Source organism: Geotrypetes seraphini, chromosome 12 (genome assembly GCF_902459505.1).
Source record: "Geotrypetes seraphini chromosome 12, aGeoSer1.1, whole genome shotgun sequence".
In the NCBI taxonomy this organism is placed as follows: domain Eukaryota; kingdom Metazoa; phylum Chordata; class Amphibia; order Gymnophiona; family Dermophiidae; genus Geotrypetes; species Geotrypetes seraphini.
In genome coordinates, this window is record NC_047095.1 from 12,131,484 (window position 1) to 12,158,485 (window position 27,002).

At 43.6% G+C, this 27,002-nt stretch overlaps 1 protein-coding gene across 1 annotated transcript in view; it reads left to right on the top strand.

Moving 5' to 3' along the window:
* COL11A1 (collagen type XI alpha 1 chain) overlaps positions 1 to 27,002 on the top strand; it is a 528,076-nt gene that overhangs the window by 462,448 nt on the left and 38,626 nt on the right. The window contains exons 55-57 of the mRNA XM_033916645.1: positions 12,058 to 12,111; positions 14,803 to 14,910; positions 15,010 to 15,063. Of these exons, the coding sequence (XP_033772536.1) occupies positions 12,058 to 12,111; positions 14,803 to 14,910; positions 15,010 to 15,063 (216 nt within the window). The remainder of the gene's footprint in view (positions 1 to 12,057; positions 12,112 to 14,802; positions 14,911 to 15,009; positions 15,064 to 27,002) is intronic.

Genomic DNA, 27,002 nt, shown 5'->3' on the forward strand with positions numbered 1-27,002 from the left:
CAAACTAAGGCTACAGGAATTACCCAGCCTTTACACTGGTCATTCGCCGTGTTTTAAACACTCTCAGAACGGGCTGCCTAGGCCTGGTTTTTAGCAGGCCTACCCCAGCCAACTTAACAGGTAGTTGGTGGGGGAGGGGAGTAGCTGAATCCACTTTATTTAAAGATTGCCAAAGAATTGGCCCCACAATCCCACCCTGAGGATCTTACATGGATTCTCCCCACGCTACTACCCCTTTCACACAGTCATTCACAAAGCCCTCTCAAAATAGAAAAAGGCAAAAGTCAAAATGTTCAAAATAAACACTTTCTTCTCTGTCCCCACAATAAGGCACAGCTGCAGCAGTGAGCCCAGCACTGCTCACGCTGTCTGCACTTGCCTTGTGCTTCCAGACAGCCCTAAAAGAAAACTAGATTCCAAAAGCAAACAAACAGCAAGGAAATCCAACTTAACTTTGATCCATGTGTATTTCCTCTGGTTCCAGGGAAGTATCCATAGGTTCTATGGCGTCTTGGCTGGCTGGCTGGTTTGCCTCAGGGACAGTGGTTACATCTGCCATTTCAATGTCCTGATTCTGTGGGGATTCAGGAGCCCAGTCCCTCGAGCCTCCTTCCTGGGCTGACCCAGGGTAGACTGCCTTGTTCTTCCTAAGCACAGCCTCTAAAGCCCTGAGCTGGACACGCCCTAACCTGTGAGGGGGAGGAACAACCTGCTGCTTCTGCTGAGTTTTCTGTTTAGCCTTAATTGGCCCCAGCAGTGGTTCATTAGCTGAGCTCTGAGCCTGACTCTTAGGCTGTCCTTTTGTGTAAGGCACCTCCCGCTGCTCCAGGCTGTTCTCCCACTCATCTTCCCCTCCCCAGGATTCTGTAACCTGATGGTTTGATAGGAACTCTGACCCTATCTGTTTGTCTGAGTTTAGCCTGTCCCTCTGATTAGCCCTTTTAGGGTAAGGCTTGGATTTGGAGGAGATAGACCTGGCACAACCCTAGTCTTAAGGCTGGGGTTGTGACAATATTCAATGCTGGGGCATATAGTGCTCTGGGCATTGAATATCTGGGTAGGTCTAATGATCCGGAGGTTTACTGTATAACACACAATGTTTTACTGTCATAATTAATAAAAGTGTGAGGAGCTAAAGAAGGGTTTCCCAAACTGGAAAAATATGATATTTTAATCTGAGGCCTAGAAACACTCTTATTTTGTACAAATTGTAGCCTCACAGCTCTTTAGCCATGATAGAATATCCTGGCAAAATCTGTTGCAAATGAAATAATATGTTATGATGATAGAATAAATGCATTCATGCAGCACCATTTCAGGATTTCAAATGATTGTTGAGGAGTCTCCTTATGCAAGTTAAAATTTAACAAGACACTACGAGAACTCACATGTAGGAGGGTAAGATAAATAACAATTAACAGGTTTTTTTTTTCTGTGGAGAAGCACCATCTGTGCCAAGCCAGTGGTGTTTGTCAGAAAGAACTGTTCCTCCAGCATCTTTGCAGTGTAAGCAGTGTTTAACAATGAAGGCAACCCCTTTGTTTGGCAATCATGATTCATTGTATTTATAATTTAGCAATCACAGTGTTTTTAGCGGTCCTAATTGATGCTGCAGCTGCATTCCTTGATTTTAAAGACGGCATCTAATGTTTCACAAGAAAGCGTTCTTCAGATCAAGCCACTTTCATCTCCTCGATGCGAAAACATTTCATTGTTAACTTTTGGAATCTTTTTAAAATGCAAATGGTTATCATATGAATGGACGCATTTGTGAAATGGAGGATGAAAAGGTAGCTTGCTAGAAAGATACTCTTTCTGAAGATCCTATTGATCTTGATGGAATAGGATGAATACAAACCAAAATCTGAGAATATGCACCATTACAAAAAGTACTGCCTGCCCTACTTGATATGGATTGTCATTAATTTCATCAGATTTCTGCACTTGTAATCAAAACCCCCATACAGTTCAAAATTGATTTTTGGAACTTTCTGTTGTTCCAATGAAGATCAGTTTTGCAAAAACTTAGAAGTCTAATCTCTCTGTCCTGCTGCATTTATTTTCAGTCAGGAGTGTGCATGTGTGTGTGTGTGTGTGTGTGTGTGAGGGGAGGGAGGTGCAATAGAGGTCATTGTCTCCACTATAACACTTGCAGCCTCAACCCTCCATAACATTCTCCCCTCTAAAAAGAAATAAAGATCACATACTAATATTTTATGAAATAAGCTGGCCACAACTTTAGTCAAATATAGTAAAATCATTGAGAATTATATACAGTATAATCTTTAAATTATAATTGCTTTGTCAGAAAAGGAAATTGTGCAGACAGCTATTGTATACTTTCCCCTATACAATATCCACATATCTGAGCAGCAACAGTTAAGCGCCTAGGACAAAACACAGGGCTCCTTTACCTAAGCCACGTTAGGGCTTTAATGCACGGAATAGCACGCACTACATTGCCATGCACGCTAGACCTTTGAGATGGCGTTAGTTCTAGCCGCGTAGCGTGGGTTTAGCGTGTGCTAAAATGCTGCATGCGCTAAAAACGCTAACACAGCTTATTAAAAGGAGCCCATAGTTAAAAGTGGGTTCGGTTAGGGGCAGATTATGGGCATGTATTTAAGTTAGGCACCTGGATTTCAGTTAGGAGCATTGGGTGCCTAACATAGGTACAGGCATTTAGGCCAAGAAAACCCTGCCATGAATAGGGTGTGCCTAAATAACATAAGAGCATAACAATCACCATACTGGAACAAACTGAAAGTCCATCAAGCCCAGTATTCTGTTTCTAACAGTGGCCAATCCAGGTCACAAGTACCTGACAAGATCCCAAGGAATAAAATAGATTCTATGCTGCTTATCCCAGGACAAGCTGTAGATCCCTCCCAATAATGGTGTATGGACTTTAGGGCTCCTTTTACTAAGCTGCGCTAGCAGTTTTAGTGCGCACTTAGCACGCGCTACAATGCCGCGCGTGCTAGACACTAACGCCTTCATTAGTTTTCCGTGTAGCAAGGGGGTTAGCTCGCGCTAATCTTCAGCACGCACTAAAAACGCTACCACAGATTAGTAAAAGGAGCCCTTAGTTTTAGGAAATTGTACCAACCTTTTTTAAACCCTGCTAAGCTAACTCCTTATGATGGTTTATGTCTAATGTGTGCAACTTCATATGATGTTCCAATTAATACACAGCCCACTTTGGAAGAACAATGGTAAGAAGTTATCCAAATGAAGAAGGATCATGTTGGACATGAACAACATTTTATTCAACTGATAAATTATTACACAAGTAATGATAATGTTGGTAACAAGTAACACTTCTCAGATTATACCAATATTACCAGCCTGCGGTTGGTTTGCCCACAAAACCACATTTAATAATAAAGTGGATAAAAAGCCTCAAGCACTTTAATAGATTTGGCAATCAACATAGATTTTTAGCTGCTCATATTTTATCATAGGCACCAAAAAGCTCCACTTCAAAAAAATGCAGATTTCAATTAAGGTCCAAGCCCACCACTCTACACAGGGATAGAATTTACAAAAGCTTTACTTAGCTTTAAGCACTTAGAATTTCCAGCATTGCGGTGTAAACTCATTACAACTGTTCAACCTCAGAGGCCAGTAATTTGAACGCCAGCAGCCTCCAACACGCCATTCACTGTTATAAACTCCATTGTTATATCACTGTTATAATAGTGAATAGCATGTTGGAGGCTGCTGGAGTTAAAACTACTGGCCGCTTTGTAGCTTCATCACATGCCCCCTAGTACTAGCATTTTTGAAAAGAGTAAGCAAGCAATTCACATCTACCTGTTCTACTCCACTCAATATTTTATAGACTTCTATCATATCTCCCCTGAGCTATCTCTTCTCCAGACTGATGTGCCCTAGCTGCTTTAGCCTTTCCTCATAGGGAAGTCATCCCATTTCTTTTATAATTTTAGTCGACCCTCTCTGTGCCTTTTCTAATTAAGCTATATCTATTTTGAGATATGACATACAGTATTAGAGGTATGAAAACGCTTTCGCTATGAAAAATGCACCATGTCAAATGGTGTAATAACAACACAGTTCAGGCTTAATGACAATTTATAAACGGAGGAAAAAGCCTCAGACAAGGGCCCTCCCACCTCCACAAAAGGTAGTTTAAAGGTGGTTAGGCGTTCACCTCATTGGCAAAAAACCTCTTTTAAATGAAAAAAGCTCTGTGCTGTGCTGTACTTAAAAGAAGATATTAAAAGACAGAAGAAAATGCTTTTCAACTTATCTTCTGTTGATCGGTACACCAACGGGCCTCCTGCATCCTGGATGCAGGAGACGCGTTTGATGTCCCACTCAAAGCTTGATCGGACGTGTTACACCCTGAGGCAGCAGATTTGTGAAACGCTGGCCACCGTTGGTGTACCGATCAACAGAAGATAAGTTGAAAAGCATTTTCTTCTATCTTTTAATATCTTCTTTAAGTACAGCACACTAGTATTCTACATTAACTATTTTCCCCTTAAAAGATAGTCATTCATTATAACATATTCCTGATCTGAAAACACTTTGGCCATGACCTTTCCTGCTGACTTTTGGTTCTTGAATTTCCTTGACCTTGAAGAATCTGAGTGCCACCATTGCATGGACTATTGTCTTGTCTCAGGATCGTAATGGTGTAACCATGTTTCATCAACACAACTAGTTATTCCCAAAATTCTGCAAAATCAACTTGGAAGTGTCCACTTGACTTCGTGTCTCATCAGCATTCAGACATTTGGACACCTACTTGGCTGTCAGCTTCTGCATACCCAGATGTGTTTCAGCAATTGTTTTAGCCGATATTTGACAATCTGCCAAAATTAGGTCCTGGACATGGTCAACCATTTCAGGAGTTGACACCGTTTGAGGCCTCTCAGACCTTGCTGTCAAATAGCACCGATAATTGATTGTCAGCACCCAATTATTGGTGCTAATTGGCTTATTATTCAATTAAATTGCATGCACAAATTTACTAGTTAATGAGCAACTCTATAAATAGCTGCCCAGCAGTTAGAAGCCTGTGTATATGGCATGTGTATATGAGCGAAGAAGTAGCTCATTTTATCCCAGGACAAGCAGGCAGGTATTCTCACTAGTGGGTGATGTCATCCGACAGAGCCCCGATACGGACATCTTGCAAGCATGTCTTGCTTGAAGAAACTCAGAAGTTTCGAGATGCCCGCACCGCGCATGCGCCAGTGCCTTCCCGCCCGATGTACCGGGCGTGTCTCCTCAGTTCTTTTCTTTCCGCGGAGCTGAGAAGTTTCACTTCATTCTGCGCTGACTGAATTTCAGTATATTTGCCTTCTTTACTACCGCGTTTTGTTGTTTATTTGATTTAATTTCAAGTTTTAAGTTGTTTAAAAAAAAAAAAAAAAAAAAAAAAGTTAAAATTATTTCTTCCGGCGGTTCGGCCGGGCCGGCCTCGTGGCTTAGGCCGAGCGCCTTCGACCTAGCGACGACCATTTTCCGGCCTATGTCCCGGCCAATCACCGGTTTTAAAAAGTGCAGCAAGTGCCAGCGTGCGATTTCGTTGACGGACCCGCATCGACGCTGTCTTCAGTGTCTTGGTCCAGAACACGTTCCGAAATCGTGCCGGCCTTGTTCCACGCTCACTGCGCGATCGTTCAAACAGCGCTGCTTACTTTGGGAGTCGATGTTTAAGATGGAGTCTGCTAAAGAGCCGTCTGCTTCAACTTCCACTGCGGTTTCACCAGTTCGTTCGAAGCCTGCATCGACAACTCCTGCATCTAGCATCGTGAAGCCGGCATCGTTCATTCCGACTTCTGCTTCCGGTTTAGCATCGGTGCCTGTCCCCGTCTCCTCGGCTCAGGTACCGCCTTCCACTGTCCCTCCGGTGGTCATCAAAGTGCCTAAAGCTAGCAAGCAAAAGCACTTGGCCACTAAGGAGCGCGAAGACCGTGCTGGAGGACCCCCTTTCGGTGCGGATCCCTCCATATCGGCTTCGCTGCGATCCCTGCTGGAAGCTCAATTTGTCGAGCTTATGCAGTCTATGGGACCCCGGCTTATCGCCTCCATTCAGGGTGACCTCCCGGTCTCGGTCCCGGGGGGCGGCCCGCCCCCTCCTCCTCGTCGTACGATCTCTCTGCTCGACGAGGAGGATCGGCGGAGGGCGGCGGGTGTTTCCAGGCGGGCTTCATTTAGTGATATGCCGCCTTTGGAGCCCATCACGCCCCCCTCGACAGCAGAGTGCTGTGTCAGCCCCTGATAGTCGAAGTCCTGGGCATACTGCATCGCAGGAAGAGTTCTTCCGCACTCCATACCAGACTTGGGTGGCACTGCGTGAGTCCGAATCCTTACCACCTCTGCGATCCACTGCATCGAGTCCCATCCATTCCTTGGAGGCTTCGGGGGATCGTGCAATGCACAGAAGATCTCGCTCCCCATCCCGTCACCGGGAGGGGCATCGATCTCGACACTCATCTCGACACTCCTCACGTCATTCGGAGGTGTCCCCGCAAAAGAAGATCCAGCGTATGGGATACTCCTCGTCAGATTTATCCCCGCCTGAGGGTCCGGAGTATGAGGAACCATCTACCTCCTATTCTCCTTGCCGCTATCAGCTCTCTCTGGATCCGGAGGCTTCCACTTCTTCTAGTCCGTCTCGCCGGCCGGCGCTGGCGGACCAACTATCTTTTTCATCCTTCCTTCGACAAATGACGGATGATTTGGATGTGACGTTGGACACTGGTTCTCGATATTCTAAGGAGTATCTGGACACCATGCACTTGCCTCACCCCCCAGCGGAGACGCTTCGCCTTCCTCTGCATAAACTGCTTGATCAGACTTTCATGCGTTGTTTTGAGACACCGTATTCCATCCCTGCAGTTCCCAGTAAGTTGGATGCTCGATACCGCATCGTCCATCACAAGGGGTTTGAGGGGGCGCAACTTTCCCATCAGTCACTTCTGGTCGAGTCCTCCCTCAAACGATCTCATCCCTCCCAGGTTTACGCCTCAGTACCACCGGGCCGTGAAGGGAGGACGATGGATAAATTTGGTAGACGTATCTACCAGAACTCGATGATGGCGACTCGAGTGCTCAATTACAATTTCTTCTTCTCTTCATATTTGGACTTCTTCTTGCCGGTGCTCCGCAAGTTCATCCCTTTTATTGATGCTCAGGCTCGATTCGAGTTTGAAGAGGTGGTGGCGACCCTTTCTCAGTTACGCCTGCAGCTGATGCAATCCTCCTACGATGCCTTCGAACTCTCGCACGTGCTGCGGCCTTTTCGGTCGCCATGCGTCGCCTGGCATGGCTTCATACTATTGATATGGATCTGAACCTCCAAGACAGACTTGCAAATGTGCCTTGTGCGGGGGCGGATCTGTTCGATGAGTCTATCGAGACTGTTACTAAGAAGCTTTCGGACCATGAGAAGTCCTTCCAGTCGATTCTGCGGCCTAAGCCTAAGCCTCAGCAGTCTCGTCCCTCTAGGCCGTCTCGTCCCTCTAGGCCGCCGAGGCAGACTCCTCCTGCAAGGCAGCCTGCGAAGAGACAGCCTCCTCAGAAGCCTCAGCAGAAGCCTCAGATGCCGGCTGCACCCAAGGCTACTCAGCCTTTTTGACTCTCTTCCAGGGAGCATAACCGACTTCGTTCTGTCTCCTCCCGTTTTTCCCATCGGGGGTCGTCTCCATCATTTTTGTCATCGATGGGAGGCAATCACCACGGACCTCTGGGTCCTTACCATCGTAAGAGAGGGATACTCTCTTCATTTCCAACGGGTCCCCCTGGACCACCCGCCAAGAGAGTATCCTTCCAACTCGACGCAGACCGCCCTTCTCCTCCAGGAGGCTCAGGCTCTGCTTCGGCTTCGGGCCGTCGAGCCGGTACCATTAGATCAGCAAAACCAGGGGTTCTACTCCCGGTACTTCCTGGTCCCGAAGAAGACGGGCGATCTGCGTCCCATTTTGGACCTTCGAGTCCTCAACAAGTTTTTGGTCAAGGAGCGGTTCCGCATGCTTACCCTTGCTTCTCTCTATCCCCTCCTCGAGCAGAACGATTGGTTATGCTCTCTGGACCTCAAGGAAGCCTACACTCACATCCCGATTCATCCGGCCTCCCGCAAGTTTCTCAGATTTCGGGTGGGACATCTACATCTGCAGTATCGAGTGCTTCCATTCGGCCTTTCCTCATCTCCCAGAGTCTTCACAAAGTGTCTGGTGGTGGTGGCCGCTGCACTTCGGAACATGGGTCTTCAGGTGTTTCCATACCTCGACGACTGGCTCATCAAGGCACCGTCGGCTCCATGGTCATTTCGGTGACCTTGACTACAATTTGTTTCCTGCAGAGTTTGGGCTTCGAGATCAACTTCCCCAAGTCACATCTGCAGCCCTCCCAGTCTCTCCCCTTTATCGGGGCTGTTCTGGATACCATTCAACTTCGAGCATTCCTTCCTCTTCAACGCATGGATGCTCTCCTTCTCCTCTGCCAGTCGGTGTCTTCTCGCCCGTCCATCTCGGCGAGACACATGATGGTCCTCTTGGGCCACATGGCATCTACAGTTCATGTGACGCCTTTTGCCAGACTACATCTCAGAATTCCTCAATGGACCCTGGCATCTCAGTGGACTCAGGTGTCCGACCCGTTGTCCCGTCACATTGTGGTCACTCCTGCTCTACGGCAGTCTCTTCTCTGGTGGATAACCTCTTCGAATCTATCCAGAGGTTTGCTGTTTCATTCTCCTCCCCACCAGAAAGTTCTAACGACCGATTCATCGAACTATGCATGGGGGGCCCATCTGGATGGTCTTCGCACTCAGGGGTTCTGGACCAGTGCGGAACGAATCCATCAAATCAATCTTCTGGAGCTCAGAGCCATCTTCAATGCTCTCCAAGCTTTTCAACATCTGCTTCACGACATGGTGGTCCTTATTCGCACAGACAATCAGGTCGCCATGTATTATGTCAACAAACAAGGGGGCACGGGCTCGGCCCCTCTTTGTCAGGAAGCTCTTCGAGTCTGGGATTGGGCGGTTCACCACAACACCTTCCTCAGAGCAGTCTACATTCAGGGGAAAGACAACGTCTTGGCAGACAAATTGAGTCATCTTCTTCAGCCTCACGAATGGACGCTCCATTCCAAACCTTTTCATCAGATCCTTGCTCTGTGGGGAACGCCTCAGATAGACCTCTTTGCAGCCCCCCACAACTTCAAACTGCCTCAGTTTTGCTCCAGGATCTACACTCCTCTCCGCCTCGAGGCAGACGCTTTTCTACTGGAGTGGGGGAATCGCTTCCTATATGCGTTTCCTCCATTTCCTCTCATTCAGAAGACTCTGGTCAAGTTGAGATCAGACCATGCCACCATGATTCTGATTGCTCCTCGGTGGCCCAGACAACCTTGGTACTCCCTTCTACTTCAACTGTGCAGCAGGGAGCCAGTACTTCTTCCAGTGTTTCCTTCACTACTTACTCAACATCAAGGTTCACTACTTCATCCCAACCTGCAGTCTCTCCACCTGACAGCTTGGTTCCTTTCAACATAACTCCTCACCAGTTCTCTCAAGCGGTGAGGGAGGTCTTGGAGGCTTCCAGGAAGCCTGCTACTCGACAATGCTATTCCCAAAAATGGACTAGATTTTCTTCCTGGTGTATTTCCAATGCCACGGAACCTCAGCGAGCTTCCCTATCTTCTGTATTGGACTATCTTCTACACCTGTCCCAGTCTGGTCTCAAGTCTACCTCTATACGAGTCCACCTGAGTGCTATTGCGGCTTTCCATCAGCCTCTACAAGGGAAACCTTTGTCTGCTCATCCTGTGGTTTCCAAATTTATGAAAGGACTTTTTCATGTCAATCCTCCTATCAAACCTCCTCCCGTGGTTTGGGATCTCAATGTTGTCCTGTCTCATCTTATGAAGCCTCCGTTTGAACCTCTCAACACGGCTCCACTTAAGTATCTCACCTGGAAGGTGGTTTTTCTGGTGGCCCTCACGTCAGCTCGCCGGGTCAGTGAGCTTCAGGCCCTAGTGGCGGATCCACCGTTCACTGTATTCCATCATGACAAGGTGGTTCTCCGTACTCATCCAAAATTCTTGCCTAAAGTGGTCTCTGAATTTCACATCAACCAATCCATCGTGCTTCCAGTGTTCTTTCCAAAGCCTCATTCTCATCCTGGGGAATCTGCTTTGCACACTCTGGACTGTAAACGTGCTCTAGCTTTCTACTTGGATCGCACAAAGCCACACAGAACTGCTCCTCAACTTTTCGTCTCCTTTGATCCAAACAAGTTGGGACGACCTGTATCGAAGCGCACCATCTCTAACTGGATGGCGGCTTGTATCTCTTCCTGCTATGCCCAGGCTGGATTATCCCTTCCCTGTAAGGTCACAGCCCATAAGGTCAGAGCAATGGCAGCCTCTGTAGCCTTCCTCAGATCGACACCGATTGAGGAGATATGTAAGGCTGCCACTTGGTCCTCGGTTCATACATTCACCTCTCATTATTGTCTGGATACTTTCTCCAGACGGGATGGACAGTTTGGCCAAACAGTGTTACAAAATTTGTTTTCTTAAGTTGCCAACTCTCCCACCATCCCATTGAGGTTAGCTTGGAGGTCACCCACTAGTGAGAATACCTGCCTGCTTGTCCTGGGATAAAGCAATGTTACTTACCGTAACAGTTGTTATCCAGGGACAGCAGGCAGCTATTCTCACGTCCCACCCACCTCCCCTGGGTTGGCTTCTCAGGCTAGCTACCTGAACTGAGGAGACACGCCCGGTACATCGGGCGGGAAGGCACTGGCGCATGCGCGGTGCGGGCATCTCGAAACTTCTGAGTTTCTTCAAGCAAGACATGCTTGCAAGATGTCCGTATCGGGGCTCTGTCGGATGACATCACCCACTAGTGAGAATAGCTGCCTGCTGTCCCTGGATAACAACTGTTACGGTAAGTAACATTGCTTTTTAGTGCCATAAGCACTAGTCTATAAAGGTGTACAAATGCAAGATAATAATAATTTTATTTTTTGTATACCTGAAAGTTCTAGGCAGTTTACAGCAATCATGCAAATACATACTATGCAATAAACAGTACAAATGTATACATCAGATTAGAAGGACCAACACAATAAAGTTGACTATGTTGAGAAATAGAAACAATTTAAAAGGGTAAAAATGAATTAAGAAAAAAATGACATTAAGATCCTGGCTTGTTAAATAGATAGGTTTTTATCTGTTTTCTAAAGTCTAGATAGGAGGAAGCGTCTAAAGCGATTTTTGCAAGCCATGTATTCATTTTGGCCGACTGAAAAGAAAAGGTTCTCTCTAGGAACCTTTTGTAGTGACAGAGTTTTATTGAAGGATATGTGAACAAGTGCACTCTTCGGGAGCTCTTATTGACGTGACTTAAGGTAAAATGAGGAGTGAGATGGGCATTTACATGGGTGGAGCATATGACAAGCATAGGTAGGCTCCCAGGTGCATGCATAATTTGCAGAATACTATAAGTTACACACTCTATTGCAGCATTCGGACATTGGACTTGTGCTAGCTCTATGGCTGGTCTAAGTTCAAACACCTAAATTTAAGGCATGCTAATACCAGGTTAGGCTAGTATTCTGTAATGGAATTTGGGTGCCTGCTGCCTTTACAGAATAAGTTCTCCTTGAAGATCATTGGGGCACCTAACAGGAAGTGCCCATTTAAAGAACTTCCACCTTAGAGTGGGATTTTTACCACACTAGCCATTATGAATGTGCGGCAGCAGTTAGCATGGTTGTATGTGCTAAAATCCCTGCTAATTGCTTAGCACACTTGAATAAAAGGATCTTATTATACCATAATGTATCTTGGTAAACAGGGGCATTAATCTATTAGTAGTTGATCTCCAAAATGATAGTGGCAGCCATTTTTCTCTTAATGATGAGCTGATTTTTGCAGATGAATGACTTCAGTTTGTATAAACAACATTCATAATTTGATTTCGAGAAAGGACTTAACCATATTTATCACTGCTTTATTTTATTGTTTAAATCTTTAATAGAACTATTTTATCTTCTAATTTTATAGGGCCCTCCAGGAGCTGTAGGTGCTGGGGGAAGACAAGGTGAAAAAGGAGCAAAGGTAAAAATACAATCTTTTTTTTCATCTTAAGATTTTATTTAAAAAAATAAATATATTTCCATGCACATTCATGTTGGTAAATTCGTTTTTCGTATTATGAAAGGAATTTTTTGTTGAAATGTAATGCACTCATTACATTATAAGTAGGACTCCGGTCTACTACAATTCCACAACTGTGCTAAAGTCTGCATATGTTTGCCTTGAAAAAGAATTGGTTTGTCCCACCGAATCACTGCAGTATAACCTATGGTTGAGGAAAAGATGTATTATTGATGATATGTGACTTCGTCAAGCCATGCTCTTTTATTGCCATCCCCTTCCCCTGCCTAATCAAATCACACTACTTGAAGGAATTGTATTGCCAGTGTCCCCTTTTAAACCATAAACCATGAATGGAGAATCAGTGATGGCACCTACACTTAGTCATCCTGCAGGAATAATCAAATGTTAAGAACATAAGAAGTTGCCTCCACTGGGTCATACCAGAGGTCCATCGCGCCCAGCGGTCCGCTCCCGTGGCGGCCCATCAGGTCTGTGACCTGTGAAGTGTTCCCTGACTATTCATATAACCTATCTCTACTTCTATCTGTACCCCTCAATTCCCTTATCCTTTAGGAACCTATCTAAACCTTCCTTGAACCCCTGTAGCGTGCTCTGGCCTATCACAACCTCCGGAAGCGCGTTCCATGTTTTACAAGACTTCCTGGACAAAACTTATACGATGTGAGTTAGACAAAGTGAAAACAGGTATAAGTACCAAAAAGGTATCCAAAGTGACCAGATAACCACTGCAGAGACAAAGTAAAGACACCCCCCTACACACACACACACTCCCTCAGTGATCAGGGACCCTCTCACACCCCCACAAAGATCAGAATAAAAGTGTGCATATCTGTCTCTTGAACATCAGTCCCTGGTATAGGAAAGCCTAGTAGAGCTGCATACAAGTGTCTTAAGTAGTCTGGGGGTAGGCATAGAGAGGAGGACCCAGGCCCATAAGCTACTCTAACCACTACATTTATGGTAGAAAATGTGAGGCCACCCCCCTAAACCCTACTCTACTACCATATAGATGCCACCTGCAGCCATAAGGGCTATTAGGTTTGTAGACAGGTGGGTAGAGTGGGTTTGGGGGGGGGCTCACCATAACCTATAAGTGAGTTCTGGTAAGATGTTTATGTGACACCTTTTTTGTTAAGTTCGCAGCAGTGCCCTATAGGGTACCCCACTGCTCTATTGCCATTTCTGGGTGGCCAGTCCATCACAATGCTGGCCCCTCCCCTGTCCAAATGGTCTTGGTCTGGATGTTTGGGACTTGCACTAATTTTTGGTCGAAAATGTGGTATAAAGATATGTGTTCTGGCGGTCTAGACAATCAATCGCCTGGATGTCCAGACAGATGATTTTCAAAAAAATATATATATTTTGGACGTATATTTACTATCTCCCTCCTCTCTTCTTATCACTATGATCCCTGTTCCTTAAAATGGACCAAATAAATAAATTGGACATGTAAGAAATGCCTGAAAATGACATAGGTATAGAAGTTTAGAAAATTGCATATTAATATAAAAATCTATGAAAACGTGCTACCCAATAGAAACAGCTCTATAGCACATTTAAGTGTTGTATAGCAGGGGTCCCCAACCCACAGTCTGTGGCCCACTAGCGGTCCGCAGCCATCTGACAGCTAGGCCTCGAGAGTACCCATTCCTCCTCTGTTCTGAAAAGTGCAGCGGCGGCAGCACTGAACAGCGGGCCGCGAGAGTATCCAATCCTCCTTCCCATCCCACCTCTGTTCTGAAATGCGCAGCAGCAGCAGCACTCAACAGGCTGCTTCGCTGCCTTCCCTGGGGCCTTCCTTCTGCCACTGTATTACTGATGACATCATTAGTGACACAATGGCAGAGGGAAGGCCCTGGCGGGGAAGTCAGCGAAGCAGCCTGTTCAGTGCTACTGTCCCAAATCCTCCCCCTACCCCCATTTCCGGTCCCTGGAAAACTTTGCTTCTATAAAAGCGGTCCTTGGTGTCAAAAATGTTGGGGACCACTGTTGTACAGAATCTTGAAAATTTTGCTGCATTGAACTGAGAGCTATCTTTTCTTACTGTAGGCCTCTCTGATCATGGTATTCCTCTGTTAAAATCTCTTCACTGGCTTCCACAATCACATTGTTTCCAGTTTAAGATTTTGCATCTGTCTTATAATACACTTCATGAAGGAACCCCTGATTTGCTAATCTGATACTTCCTTACACCCCAGCAAGATCACTCTGTTCCCTGGATGACAATCAGTTGGTTCTCCCTCCCTTCTTCAAAGCCTACTATATAGCAACCAGACACGTGGCTTTTTTCTTTGCCACCCCAAAATTGTGGAACACTTTGCCTCACTCTATTAGGAGTCTCCCAACCCTTTCCATCTTCAAGAAAGCACTAAAAAAAACCCCCAAAAACCCTACTTTTTCGAGCAAGTCTTTAACTAACTTTTTTATGAGTAGCTCTCCAGGTCTCTATACTGGGAGCATAATTTTGTCTCTGAATGTATACGTGCCAATTGCTTCCTGTTATTCATGAATGCATGTGTGCTATCCTTTCTGATTATGGAGGTCTTTTCCGCCGCTTTAACCTTTCAGAATTGTGGTATAGCAAGTGCCAATTTAAGAAAAGACAAAAACATGTTTTTTCTTTTCTAGGGTGAACCTGGTGCAGAAGGTCCTGAAGGGAAAACAGGCCCAGTTGGTCCTCAGGGTCCAACAGGAAAACCTGGTCCAGAAGGCCTCCGTGGTATTCCTGGTCCTGTGGTAAATACTTAAAATATGCTACTTTTAATATCATTGCTTTAATATTGCAAATGTGTTTATCCTATATCAATCTGGTCACCTCTTTTTTTGTTTATATAGGGAGAACAAGGTCTTCCTGGAGCTGCAGGCCAGGATGGTCCACCTGGTCCTATGGTGAGTGCTGATCCTTCTAGCAGTTCAGTATTCTCTCCAGGAAAAGCACTACTTGGTGCTATTTCTTTCTCATAAAAATCTTTTTTTTAATCTCTTTCAAAAATAGAATGCCAAGAAACAATTATTTTACAAACGTATTGGAAATAAAGAAGAGACTAGAGAATAATCATAACCACATCAATATTCACCCCTGCAGTTACCATTATTTTTAAGACTCTGGTCACAATAGTTAAAAAATATCCAGAAATTCAGCACCGTTATCAGGATAGTGGCTGGCACTGAATATCTGAATGATGTGGATAGCAGCAACATTTAGGGGGGAAATTACCAATTTCCGTTAGACAATAGCTCAAATACAGGTTGTCTTGCCCTAAAGCAGCAATATTTGTCACCCTGGGTTACATAGTAATGACATGCAAATCATGCACATGCATGTAAAGCAGCTCACTACTATGTAAATGCTATAATGTAACTTGTGGTGCACATTGGATTCATACTGAAAGTCGCATTATAAACTTAAAATGATGGTAAAATAACCCCAGGTAAAAGCTGGGGTTATTTTGCTAACCTGGAGTTTCAGGCTTCCAAGCTTTGGCCCACTGTTCCTTGCCATGACTTACAAAGCCCCCTTTCAATGCTGCCTCCCACTGAACAAGAGTCCCTGGGGCAGAAGTGATCCCTGGTAGTTCCTATCCTTCCAGTGCCCTCCTTCAAAACGGTGTTCCTAGTTGTAGCCTTACACTATTACTGCTAGGGGTGTCCACACTATTACTATTAAAGGTGACATTTTTGAGCATTGACACCAGAAGGGCAGGAGTGACTGGGGATTGTTCTTGTCTGGGAGCCACTGTACCACTAGGAAATTAAGAGGTTTGACCACTGGGGTTAGAGGGATCCTTTGATGAATGGGAGCTTGATCAGAGGGTTGAAAAAAGGGGGGAGTCTTGATTGGGGTAGGCTGGATCAAGGGGGGGTCTTGCTTGGTGAGGGCTCATTTTAAGAGCTTTTGGATCAGAGAGAGGGTTGGGCTCAGAGAGGTAGAGATCCTGGAAGTTAGCCAGGATAATTGGGTCGCAGCTTGGAAGTCTGATTCTCCAGGGTGCTAGAATAACACTATTTGTGGAGTGGCTCGCAAATAACATTGTTAATTGACTTCAGTTTTCAGCAACCTGCAGGAATGTTATACCGCAGATTGGTGATTTCTGTGGTAAATCAACATCTGGTAAAAGGTCACCTGTTACCAGAACATAGCAAGGGAAGGAGGCCTTTATCTGCCATCAAATTTCTATATTTCTTCATTCTTACCATTATCATTTATTTATTTTAAAATGTATATACCACCTAAAAATCCTAGGTGGTTTACAATCAGCATTCAAGTTTTTCAAGTTTCAAGTTTAATAAAATTTTTGATTAATCGCTTAATCACATTTCTAAGCGATGAACATTAAAAAAAAAAAATTACAGTATTAGGGAAACAATACAATACTTTAACGATTTTTACATACAAGCAGACTAAAAGACATACTTAACAAACAGTGAACATAAGGAAAACGGAGAAAGAAATACAAATTCCTTAAAGAAAAGTAAGACAATCAGGGTAAAAAACGAAAGGCAAGGAAAACATAAATCATAATATTAAACAATAAAATAAAAATTTTAATCAGCGGACTGTTAACTAATTATCAAAAGCATCCTTAAAAAGAAAAGTTTTTAAATTACTCTTAAATTTCTCCAGATTACGTTCTTCCCTTAAGTAAATAGGGAGAGAATTCCAAATTTGAGGTGCAGTGACTGAAAAAATACAAAGTAATTAAAAACAATACATCATATATTCAATAAAAGCTGTCCTGCCGCCTACCCTACTGACCATTCTTATTTTACTCATATAAACGCATCAACAAATAACTGTGTCTTCAAACGTTTTGGGGGTTTTTTAAAGATAGCTCTAATCTTGCATAAACACAACTGACCTGGCAATGTATTCCTAAACTTCAACCCTGCTACTGAAAACAAAGAATTCCCAACCCTTACATCAGGGATGTCAAAGTCCCTCCTTGAGGGCCGCAATCCAGTCGGGTTTTCGGGATTTCCCCAATGAATATGCATGAGATCTATTTGCATGCACTGCTTTCATTGTATGCTAATAGATCTCATGCATATTCATTGGGGAAATCCTGAAAACCCGACTGGATTGTGGCCCTCAAGGACCGACTTTGACACCTGTGCCTTACATGCATCACATTCCTCTCTCTCCATGCCATTTTCAGACCTTAATTCCCTCCCTGGACAATACAATACAATGCAAAGGGAACACATCCAAAATATATTTGCCGTCTTGCTCCTCCCATTTGTTATGCTGAAATGAATTCACATGCTAGAGAAATTAATACAGTATACGTTTTATTACTACATTATTGGTTAATAATTATAATAAAACAGATTATTAAAAGCAAAATGGAATAAACCACTGGAAAAGCACACTATGGCCCAATTCTTTATAGGTCACCTAAATATTGTCGTTGACTAGTGCTGCTGCATTAAGTGTGAGTCTATAAAAGTTAGATGTACTATAAAGAATCATGCTTAATACTGACTAAGCAGCGTTAGGTGTCTCTAAGCATCCTAGCTTTTTGGATAACCATATTTGTGTCAGGGTTTTCATGGCTTAAATGCATGCGCCTAAGGTGCACAATGATGCTTGTCAAAAAAGGAGTCTAACTCTAAAATAGAGGTCTGCACGGGAATGGGGATCGTGGGAATCCCGGGGGTCCCGTGGGAATCCCCCCTCTAACCCACGGGACTCCCACGGGGACACCCCTCTGGCCACGGAATTCCCACAGGGACCCCCTTCTAGCCAACGGGACTCCCACGGGGACCCCCTTCTAGCCAACGGGACTCCCACGGGGACCCCCTTCTAGCCAACAGGACTCCCACGGGGATGGAAGGCTTTGGAAGCAGGTTTCGTCCATATAATATAATGGACACGTCAGCCTTAGTAAAAGAGGGGGTTTATAAGTTAATTACCTGAACAGAAAACAAAAAAGGGTTCCACCAAAGAGATTCCACAAGGAAAACAGCAGCGCAAACACAAAAGAAACTGTGGAATTGATGATCCTGTCAGAAGTAATTGCTGCTTTTTATGGGGACGGGCGGGGATGGAGGTAATTCCTTGCAGGGATGGGTAGGGACAGAGAGGATCCTGACGGGGACGGGTGGGGACGGAGAGGATCCTGGCGGGGACGGAGAGGATCCTGGCAGGGACGGGTGGGGATGGGTGGGATTTCTGTCCCTGCGCAACTCTCTACTCTAAAACATTCCTGTGATCCAGCCCTAACTATGCTCGTTATTAGGTAGGTGTTTTGGACAAGGCATCTATCTTTTATAAAAACACTGCTAAGGTCTAGATTCACTAAAGATAGCGACTCAATCACTGTTGGTCGATTCTCTGGCTGATTTTCAAACAGCGATTGTAGTGTAGGTGGCCTGCCTCGGGGATTTTTTCAAAAAAACATATTTCAAGATTGGCTGTTTAGACAGTGGTAGGACACCTACCACTGCCTACAATCGGGAAGCCATTTCTAGAATTTGCCCCAAAGTGTCTAAAATAAGAGCCATAGATGTATATGTGTTTACAAAGTAGGCTAAAAATATAGGCATTCTTACCCTCAAGCTAGGCAAACTGGCTTAAAATTACACTTCACAAATTGAACAACAAAAAGCGATAGCACATTTCAACTATATACTTTTGTTTCCATTGTAGAGTACTTGTTTGCGGAAATCAATTAAAAGTCATTAGGTACTACAGGGTCTAAGTTTACATAGCATTGAAAATCATATTTTATATTGTAAATTATTGGGAATTGAGCAAGCAGCCTAAGTGCAATACAACAATGTATTTTCATTCCAGAAAATTAAATTATGCCATAACACATTACTTACAAATCAGATGATTGCTTGCTTTTGTTTGCACTTCGGTGGACTGCAGCTGTGGAAAGAATACTGATATACTGTAGCCTACAACAGAGCACTACCTACAGAAATGGAAAATGCTGTATTCTAGATACTGAAATTCAACTATTATTGTTTCCTTTGCATGGTTTTCCTTGTAAACGTTGCAGTCACTTCCATGGCATCCGTGGGAGGTCTAAACAGCATCTTATTGATATTTCACACCTTGACTTTAAATTAAGCTCTTTGCCAACCACTGAATTATAGCTATGAAAACCTACATAATGCAAGGATCCTTTCACTGCTAAACTGTGGAGCGTGAGATTTTAGACTCTGAGGGTGAACAGTCTAAATGCAAAAGACCATGATACATTTTCTTTCCTAGAAATATCTCATAAAATGAACTTGAGTGCACACTCAGCAACATGTGTCACAAGCCACTGGAATAAGTCTGCAGGATACTCATCCGAAAAGACTGTAGCAGGAGATTAAAAGTTTCACGTTTATTTTGATATACTGCCTATTGAATAATCTAAGTGGTTTATATGAAAATTTTACAAAAAAAAAATATCCCATATCATAAACCAAGTTGGTAGTGTAGGGACCATATGCCACGGTCCTGGCTGGATTTTCCAATAAACCTTGGACTTTCTCAGACACACAATCTGTGCACTCCAGAAGTTGCAACAAAAAGCTTTTATTTGTACAAAGCTCTGAGTCTTTTTTCTTCATAGGCATGGGGTTCAAAATAAACTCTTAGTTCAACACAAAGACATCAACATTTCCACAGACTGAATCTCTTGTAATCATGTGCTTTACCAAGTCCCACTACTATAGTATTTAGGCTTTCTCATGCTCCAAAATAGTATGACATACAGCTTATTCAGCATACAGTGGTTTACCCTGGCCACCCACTCAGCAAGCGGCTCAACAACCATCTCAGCTTAGCAGGCTCTCTTCTTTCCCAGGGCTCTAATTTAGTACTTCTCACTGCTAGGGAAGTCCTTCCATTCTAGACCCTCTCTGCTTCACTCAGCTTCAGAAAGCCCTTCCCCTGGGGACCTCTCCCAGGTTCTCAGGGACACTCCTTCTCAGGGAACTCTCCCTCTCTGACAGGGACCTCTGCACACTGCCCACACAGGGTTGCCAAGGAAGTTAGTATACCACACAGCACCTTGCAACTCAGAAACTAACTCCCACCCTCTGGGAACTTATCTAGGTTTCCTCCAAGGTTTACATGCCCAGGGTCTTCTCTTCATTGGGTTCTCTGGCCTTTCCTATGTAGGGTTATCAGATTTTCTATCTGGAAAATCCAGGCCCCTGGACCTGCCCACCAGGGCTGCCCAGTCTCACACATTCACGCCCCTGTTCCACCCCATCATGCCCTCAATCCCGCCCCAAAGCCCGCCCCAGCCCCGCCTCCAATCCATCCCAGGCCAGCCCCCACTGCCTGTTCTCGTTGGGCAGGACATCCAATACAACTCAATGATGTCATGCGCACACGCGCGTGCATGTTACATCATCATGTCGTATTCGCGCATACGCGGGTACCCTCATACCCAAAGGAAAGCTTTTCAAAACCCGGACAAAGTGCCGAGTTTTGAAAAGCCGTCTGGACCCCATTTGAGGACATGTTTGGGGAAATCCGGATGTCTGGAAACCCTATTCTTATGGCCATGTTCATTCTCCTGTCCGTTTACAGCAGCCAACTCAACCCTTACTTTGGGTTTCTCCTTGCCCCTGGTTGAATAGTCCATTTGCTCCTGCAGGCTGCTTCTCTCTTGGAAGGGCTCCTCTCTCTGCCCTCTCCTCTCTCCTTGTCTTTCTCTTTCTGTCAGCAGGCAACTATTTTAACTTGACTCCTTCTGACTGTTTGCAATCAAACTTATCATGAAAGCCAAAAAATTTGATCATGTCACACATTTACTTAAAAAAGCACATTGGCTTCCAGTTGCTCATCGTATAATGTACAAATTATGCCTGCTCACTTTTAAGTCTTTGACATTTAAAACCCCAGCTTCTATTTATAAAGTTTTAATCCCTTATACTTCATCTAGATTATTGAGGTCAAATGACCAACATTTATTGGTCATCCCCTCTTAAAATTATTAACACGCGGCAGCAGTCTATTTTTTCAGTCACGGCACCTCAAACCTGGAATGCCCTACCAATTTATCTAAGAGAGGATCAGAATTTCGAAAAATTTAAGAGCAAACTCAAGAGTCTTCTTTTTAAAGATGCATTCAATGATTAAATGAATTGCTTATGGCTCTTAATCTATTTTTGACTTTTTTGATAGTTTTTATTTCCCTTCCCTATTGTTTTTAACCCTAATTGTTTTTCTTTATAACCAGATTGTATTTCATTCCTAGTTTTCCCTATGTTTTTGATTGTATGTGCAAGTTGACTTATTAAAATGTTTTTGTAGATTTAGCACTTGTCAGTTATGTTTGTTTTCCTTAACTTTGTAACTTTTATCAGTCTGTACATCGCTTAGAATTCGGAATAGGCGATTAATCAAATTATATAATAAACTTGAAACTTGAAATTGCCTAAGTATTTTAATATTTCAGTTTTTAATTATCTTGGCGGAAGCAACTAGCAACCTTGGCTGGCTTGCCACACATGGCATTGATGAATGTAACAGAACAAAATAATGCTGCATCCTATACACCAGTGGTCACATTACAGCTTATTGGATAGTAACCTGAAATAAATAGTGGGGTACAGGGGGTCTTGTAGATAATAATATTTGATTACTAGCCCTATATGTTTTGGCTCTTCTGTACATATGTTGGTGCAAACTTGATAGTTCATCAGGTACTGAACCCCAAACCACTTTTGAAGATATCCTTAAAAATTCTTATCACCGGTGAACCCTCTGATCTGATTCTCAAAAAAACAAAAACAAAACTGCTGTTCTGGGTCAGTAAAACCAGCTTGTACTTCATCTCTATCATTACCCTTGGGAAGTAGTTCCATGTAGTCACCACCTTTTCAGTAAAGAAATTAGACGCCAATTGAAACTGGCTTTGAACACACTTATCCCATCGTTCATGCCACTTTCTGGAAGGGCTCTTTCGTGAATGTCTTTAGTTGTGCTATCGTGGCTGCCTTGATGTTCTGAATCTATTCAAAATGTTTATCTTTCAAGATCATTTTGACTTTGAGGAAGAACCAGAAGATGCACAGAGCCAGATCTGGCGAATAAAATGGATGAGGGCACATTGTAATGTTTATATTTGACAGAAATTGCCATACTAGAAGCCATGTTTGACATGAAGCATTGTCATGATGGAGGATGAAACCATTTGCCCATTTCTCAGGTCGCACTCACTCGCCTCATGTTCAAATCTGTTGTTAAAATGTTTTGAATGGAATCATAAGAGATTTTTAGATCCTCAGAAATTTCCCTAATAGTCAATCGCCTGTTTGATCAAATCATTTTGCTCACTTTTTCAACATTCTCTTGGGTTTTGGTTTTTTGACATTGAAAGACATCCCGATCTCTCCTTATCTTCAACCGATTTGTAACCATTATGAAATCACAACTTGTAAACCATCTTCATAGTCACTGCAGCATCACCTTAAACTATTTTTAACATTTTGTGGTTAGAGCTACAGTGCTGCTCCTTGTGACCTTGGGGAAGTCACTTAATCCTCCACTGCTCCAGGTATATTAGATAGACTGTGAGCCTGCCAGGACAGATAAGGAAAAATGCTTGAGTACCTGATTGTAAACTGTTTAATACACCTTGTCCAACTGGTGTATATAAAAACCACATTCCCTTTCTCTTTCCCTTTTAAACCAACTTATCTTTTGTTAACCTTAGGCTTTATGAATTTTACTTATCTGATATCATCGGCTACAATACCAACATGTTTCAACTTCTGGCTTTTTCAAGACATCCCGTATAAACATAAAACTTCAATAAATATCTTCTCTATCTCAAATGATCTCCATCATAACTTTAAGATAAGAGCAAAAGTATAAATCTTCTCTTGGCACTCACCCTTTATTACTGCAGCTAGTCATCCATATACTGTACTTGCTTCTGCATAAAGAGGGCTATAGCTTCTTTTTTTTAATGTTTTTAAACCCTTTGGAAATAATCACATGTTCTAAATCAGCCAATCAGATTACAGAAATGCCATCTATTCAATTTCCTGATTTAAGCCCAATAGGACAACTGATTTTAACGTATAAATCCATTTCTGTTCCATAAAGTTTAATATTTTTCATAATGACTACCCTCCTACCCTTCATTCACTTGATCTATAAGCCTCCATCAAATATTATTAACCTCATGCTTCAATGATTTCCAGTGTTGGACCAGAGGCACTTGTATAGAATCTGACAATATCCTTGATTTAAAATAATCACACAGGAGTGCTTCTTTATCCTGAAGAAGCATGAATGACACCAATGAAGTAGATCTAAAGGGCTCTCTTCCTGAGAAGACTCTAATGTGGCAGAAACAATGAGACAATCAGTTTTATTTAATCAGATTCTAACACAGCCATTTTAAAGCTGTAACTGGGGTGCCTAGTTTATTTATATGTTGCCTATGTAAGAGAGTGTGAAAGGTTTGGCTGAAAAATAGCAGTCTCCCTTAATCCAACATTCTGGCCATCCAGTCTAAGAAAACTACCTCTTGCAAAGCCACATTCCTTGAATACTGCAATATGTTAGATTCCAGAAACTGCAGTGCCCTCTACTTTAGCAACATTTCCACAATTTATTCACTACTGAAGTCACATTACCCAGCCTGTAGTTCCCAATCTCCTTCCTATTTTCAGAGATCACATATGGCCTTCTTGAGACCATATGGCCTTCTTGAGATCACATATAGCCTTCTTTGGGACCACTGTTAACCCTATAGGAGCATTGACCAGACAGCGGATCCAAGAACCATGCATAATGTAATGAGATTTAAAAAACACTTATTATTTCTAATATTTATATACCACGTATATAGCTTAAGTGATTTATATTCAGGTATTCAAGCATTTTTCCCTATCTTTCTGGGTGGGCTCACACTCTGTCTAATGTACCTGGGGTAATAGGGGATTAAGTGACTTGCCCAGGGTCACATGGAGCAACATGGGATTTGAGCCCACAACCTCAGGGTATTGGTCCCTAATTGAAGCTGTGTGCAGATCTCCCCTGCATGCTATTCTATCAGTTGATGTCTATCTTTTCTCACACACATTTTGCTGGCCTACATTGCACACGTCTCCTGCTGGCCTAAGGAGATGTGTTTGGCCGCCTAGGTTCACCTAAGGCTACATCTGGGCCAAACCACACCCATGCCTAGCCTTAGGTGAGTTTAGGAGGGCTTGCGCACTTCCCTAGGATCCCGGAGGCACCTCCAATGGAGGTTTTTTAAAAAACGTGAGTCCCGATTGGTTGGTTAGACAGCGGTGGGACGCCTACCGCCGCCTACAATCGGGACATTATTTATAGAATCCGGGCCAATCTGTGCACTGTGCTGGTATTCTATAACGGTTGGATGCCCTTTATAGAATACCAGCTGAGAGTCGATCTTTTCAGTGCCTACATTTCAGCACTATTTGTAGAATTTCCCCCTTTGTCCCTTTTTTGATAGGTGGGCATCATCTTTGCTGAGCAGCCCTTGGAAAATGTAAATCTCTTTACAACCACCAGAACTTTACATTTGCTATTATCTGAAACTTTAGATTATTCATTTTTTAAGATACAGCAGAACACAAAGAGACAATTTCATTCCAATTATTTTTGACTTATTCTAAAGAAGCTGAAGTTATCTTTGGTTGCTATGAGACTCTGCTGTTTTGAAAATTTCCAAACAATATGAATAATAATGATATAAAAAATCTAAAATTACATGGTCTAAATCTAATGACCCATAATTAAAAGCACAACAATTAAAAGACACATAAAAATAAGGGAATAACTTGAACTTATTGTACTAAATAACATAATCACATAGTAACAGATGGCAGATAAAGACTAGCATGGTCCATCTGTTCTGCAAAGAAAGGTGGCTAGAATTTTTACTTGCTGATTTATGCAGAACATGCAAGTTACCTCCTCTGGCCATGATTCTATAAATGGCGCCTAAGGTATAGGTACCGAGGAACCCAACACATATGGGTTCTTTTACAAAGCTGCGTTAGCGGCTGCCATGCAGCAACAGCACCAAAGCCCTTTAAATCTCTATGGGCTTCGGGGCTGTTACCGCAGAGCAGCCGCTAGCGTGACTTTGTAAAAGAGGCCGATAGTGCCTGTCAATCTTCAGTTAGGCGCTGTTTATAGAATCGTGCCTAAAATGGACTTAGGCACCTCCTATTTAAGCCAAGGTTTCCTTGGCCTAAATTCTGGCACCTAAGTCCATTTTATGTGCTTACACAGAAATCATGCTCAAGATCCACCCATGATCCGCCCTTAACCACACCCAGTTTCTGATAGGCGCCTTGGGCTAGGCGTGTACCTGAAAGTGTTAGGTAGAGAATGACACGGGGAAAAAAATCTGTCCCCATCACTGCCCCGTCACTGGACCACCATCCCCTTCAACACCCCGTCCCCACCGTCACCTTCACTGCCTCGTCCCCGTAGCATCCACCCTTCCCTCTTGCCACCTCACTGCCCTTTGGCACCCCTCGCGCGGTCCGTGCATCTCCTTCCCTCCCTCTTACCTTCTCGGCATGTTTTAAGGTTTCAGAGTACTTCTTGAAAGCCGTCGGAGCCTACGTGCATCGTGTGCGTGTGTCGGCAGAAGCTTCTCCTCTGATGTAACCAGAAGTTGCGTCAGAGGAGAATTTTCTGCCCACACAAGCACGCAATGAACGTAGGCACCGGCGGCTTTCAACAAGTACTCTGAAACCTTAAAATGTTCCGTAAAGGTAAGGGGGAGGGAAGGAGATAGATTCGTAGGAAGGTAGGAAGGAGAGAGGGGGTAGCGTACAATTGGCAACCGCTTGCGTTCCCTCCCTTAACTTCAGGGACAAGGCCATTCACCGCTCCAAGGGGCAGTGGATGGCCTAGTCCCTGCACCTGCGGTGAGCACCTTTCCCCTCTCCACCGTTTTGGCGGGTTACCCGTGGCTACTCGCGGCTAGCCGCAGGTAGCATCCACCGTGTCATTCTCTAGTGTTAGGTGCCTAACACCCAATTAATTTGAATTTAAGCTAATTATAAAGTGCTGATTAAACAATCTAGGTGCCAAACATAGGTGCCTTTTATAGAATCAGGGCCTCTGTGTCTTTATATAGGACTGTACCTGCCACTCTCTGCAGGTTACACTTGGCATTTGTTTTCCTTTGATACTTTCCAATTGCTAAATATAGATCCTCTGTATTTATCGCACCTTTTTGATTCTGTCACTGTTTTTGTCCCAACCACTTCCAATGAGGGCGTTGCAGGCATTCACCATCCATTTCAGTTAAAATGTTATTTTTTTCAGCCAATGACTGAGGGTGAGTCTACCTGTTTTACATTCCCCGTTGGGGTTCAACAGGGAGGGAGCTCCTTATAGCAGAGGCTTTTTCTCCACTGTTCACTCTGAGAGTGCTGAGTATCTGGGTTCATAATGAGACTGAATATGAATGGTGTAGTTTGAGTATCTCATCTGCTCCCCATGGCTTCATCCACTTTTAGTTTTTCAAGTTGTTTGTAAACACTTTCTCATATGAATGATGTTATTTTATTTATTTAGTATTTAGTTCGCACCTTTTCAGTGATAGTTTAAGGCAAATTACATTCAAGTACAGTAGATATTTTGCTGTCCCCACAGGATTAGAATCTAAATTTGTGCAAGTGACTTGCCCAAAGCCACAAGGACTGTCCTAGAAACAAACTAAACTAAACCTTAAGTTATACCGCCTCAACTCCATAAAGATAGAGCTCAGTACGGTTTACAGGTAAATTCAATAAATGAGGGAAGGATATAATAAGAAATTAGAGGTTATGAAGAGCAGTGTTCCCTCTAAGCGGGCGGGTGTTGTGAGCAA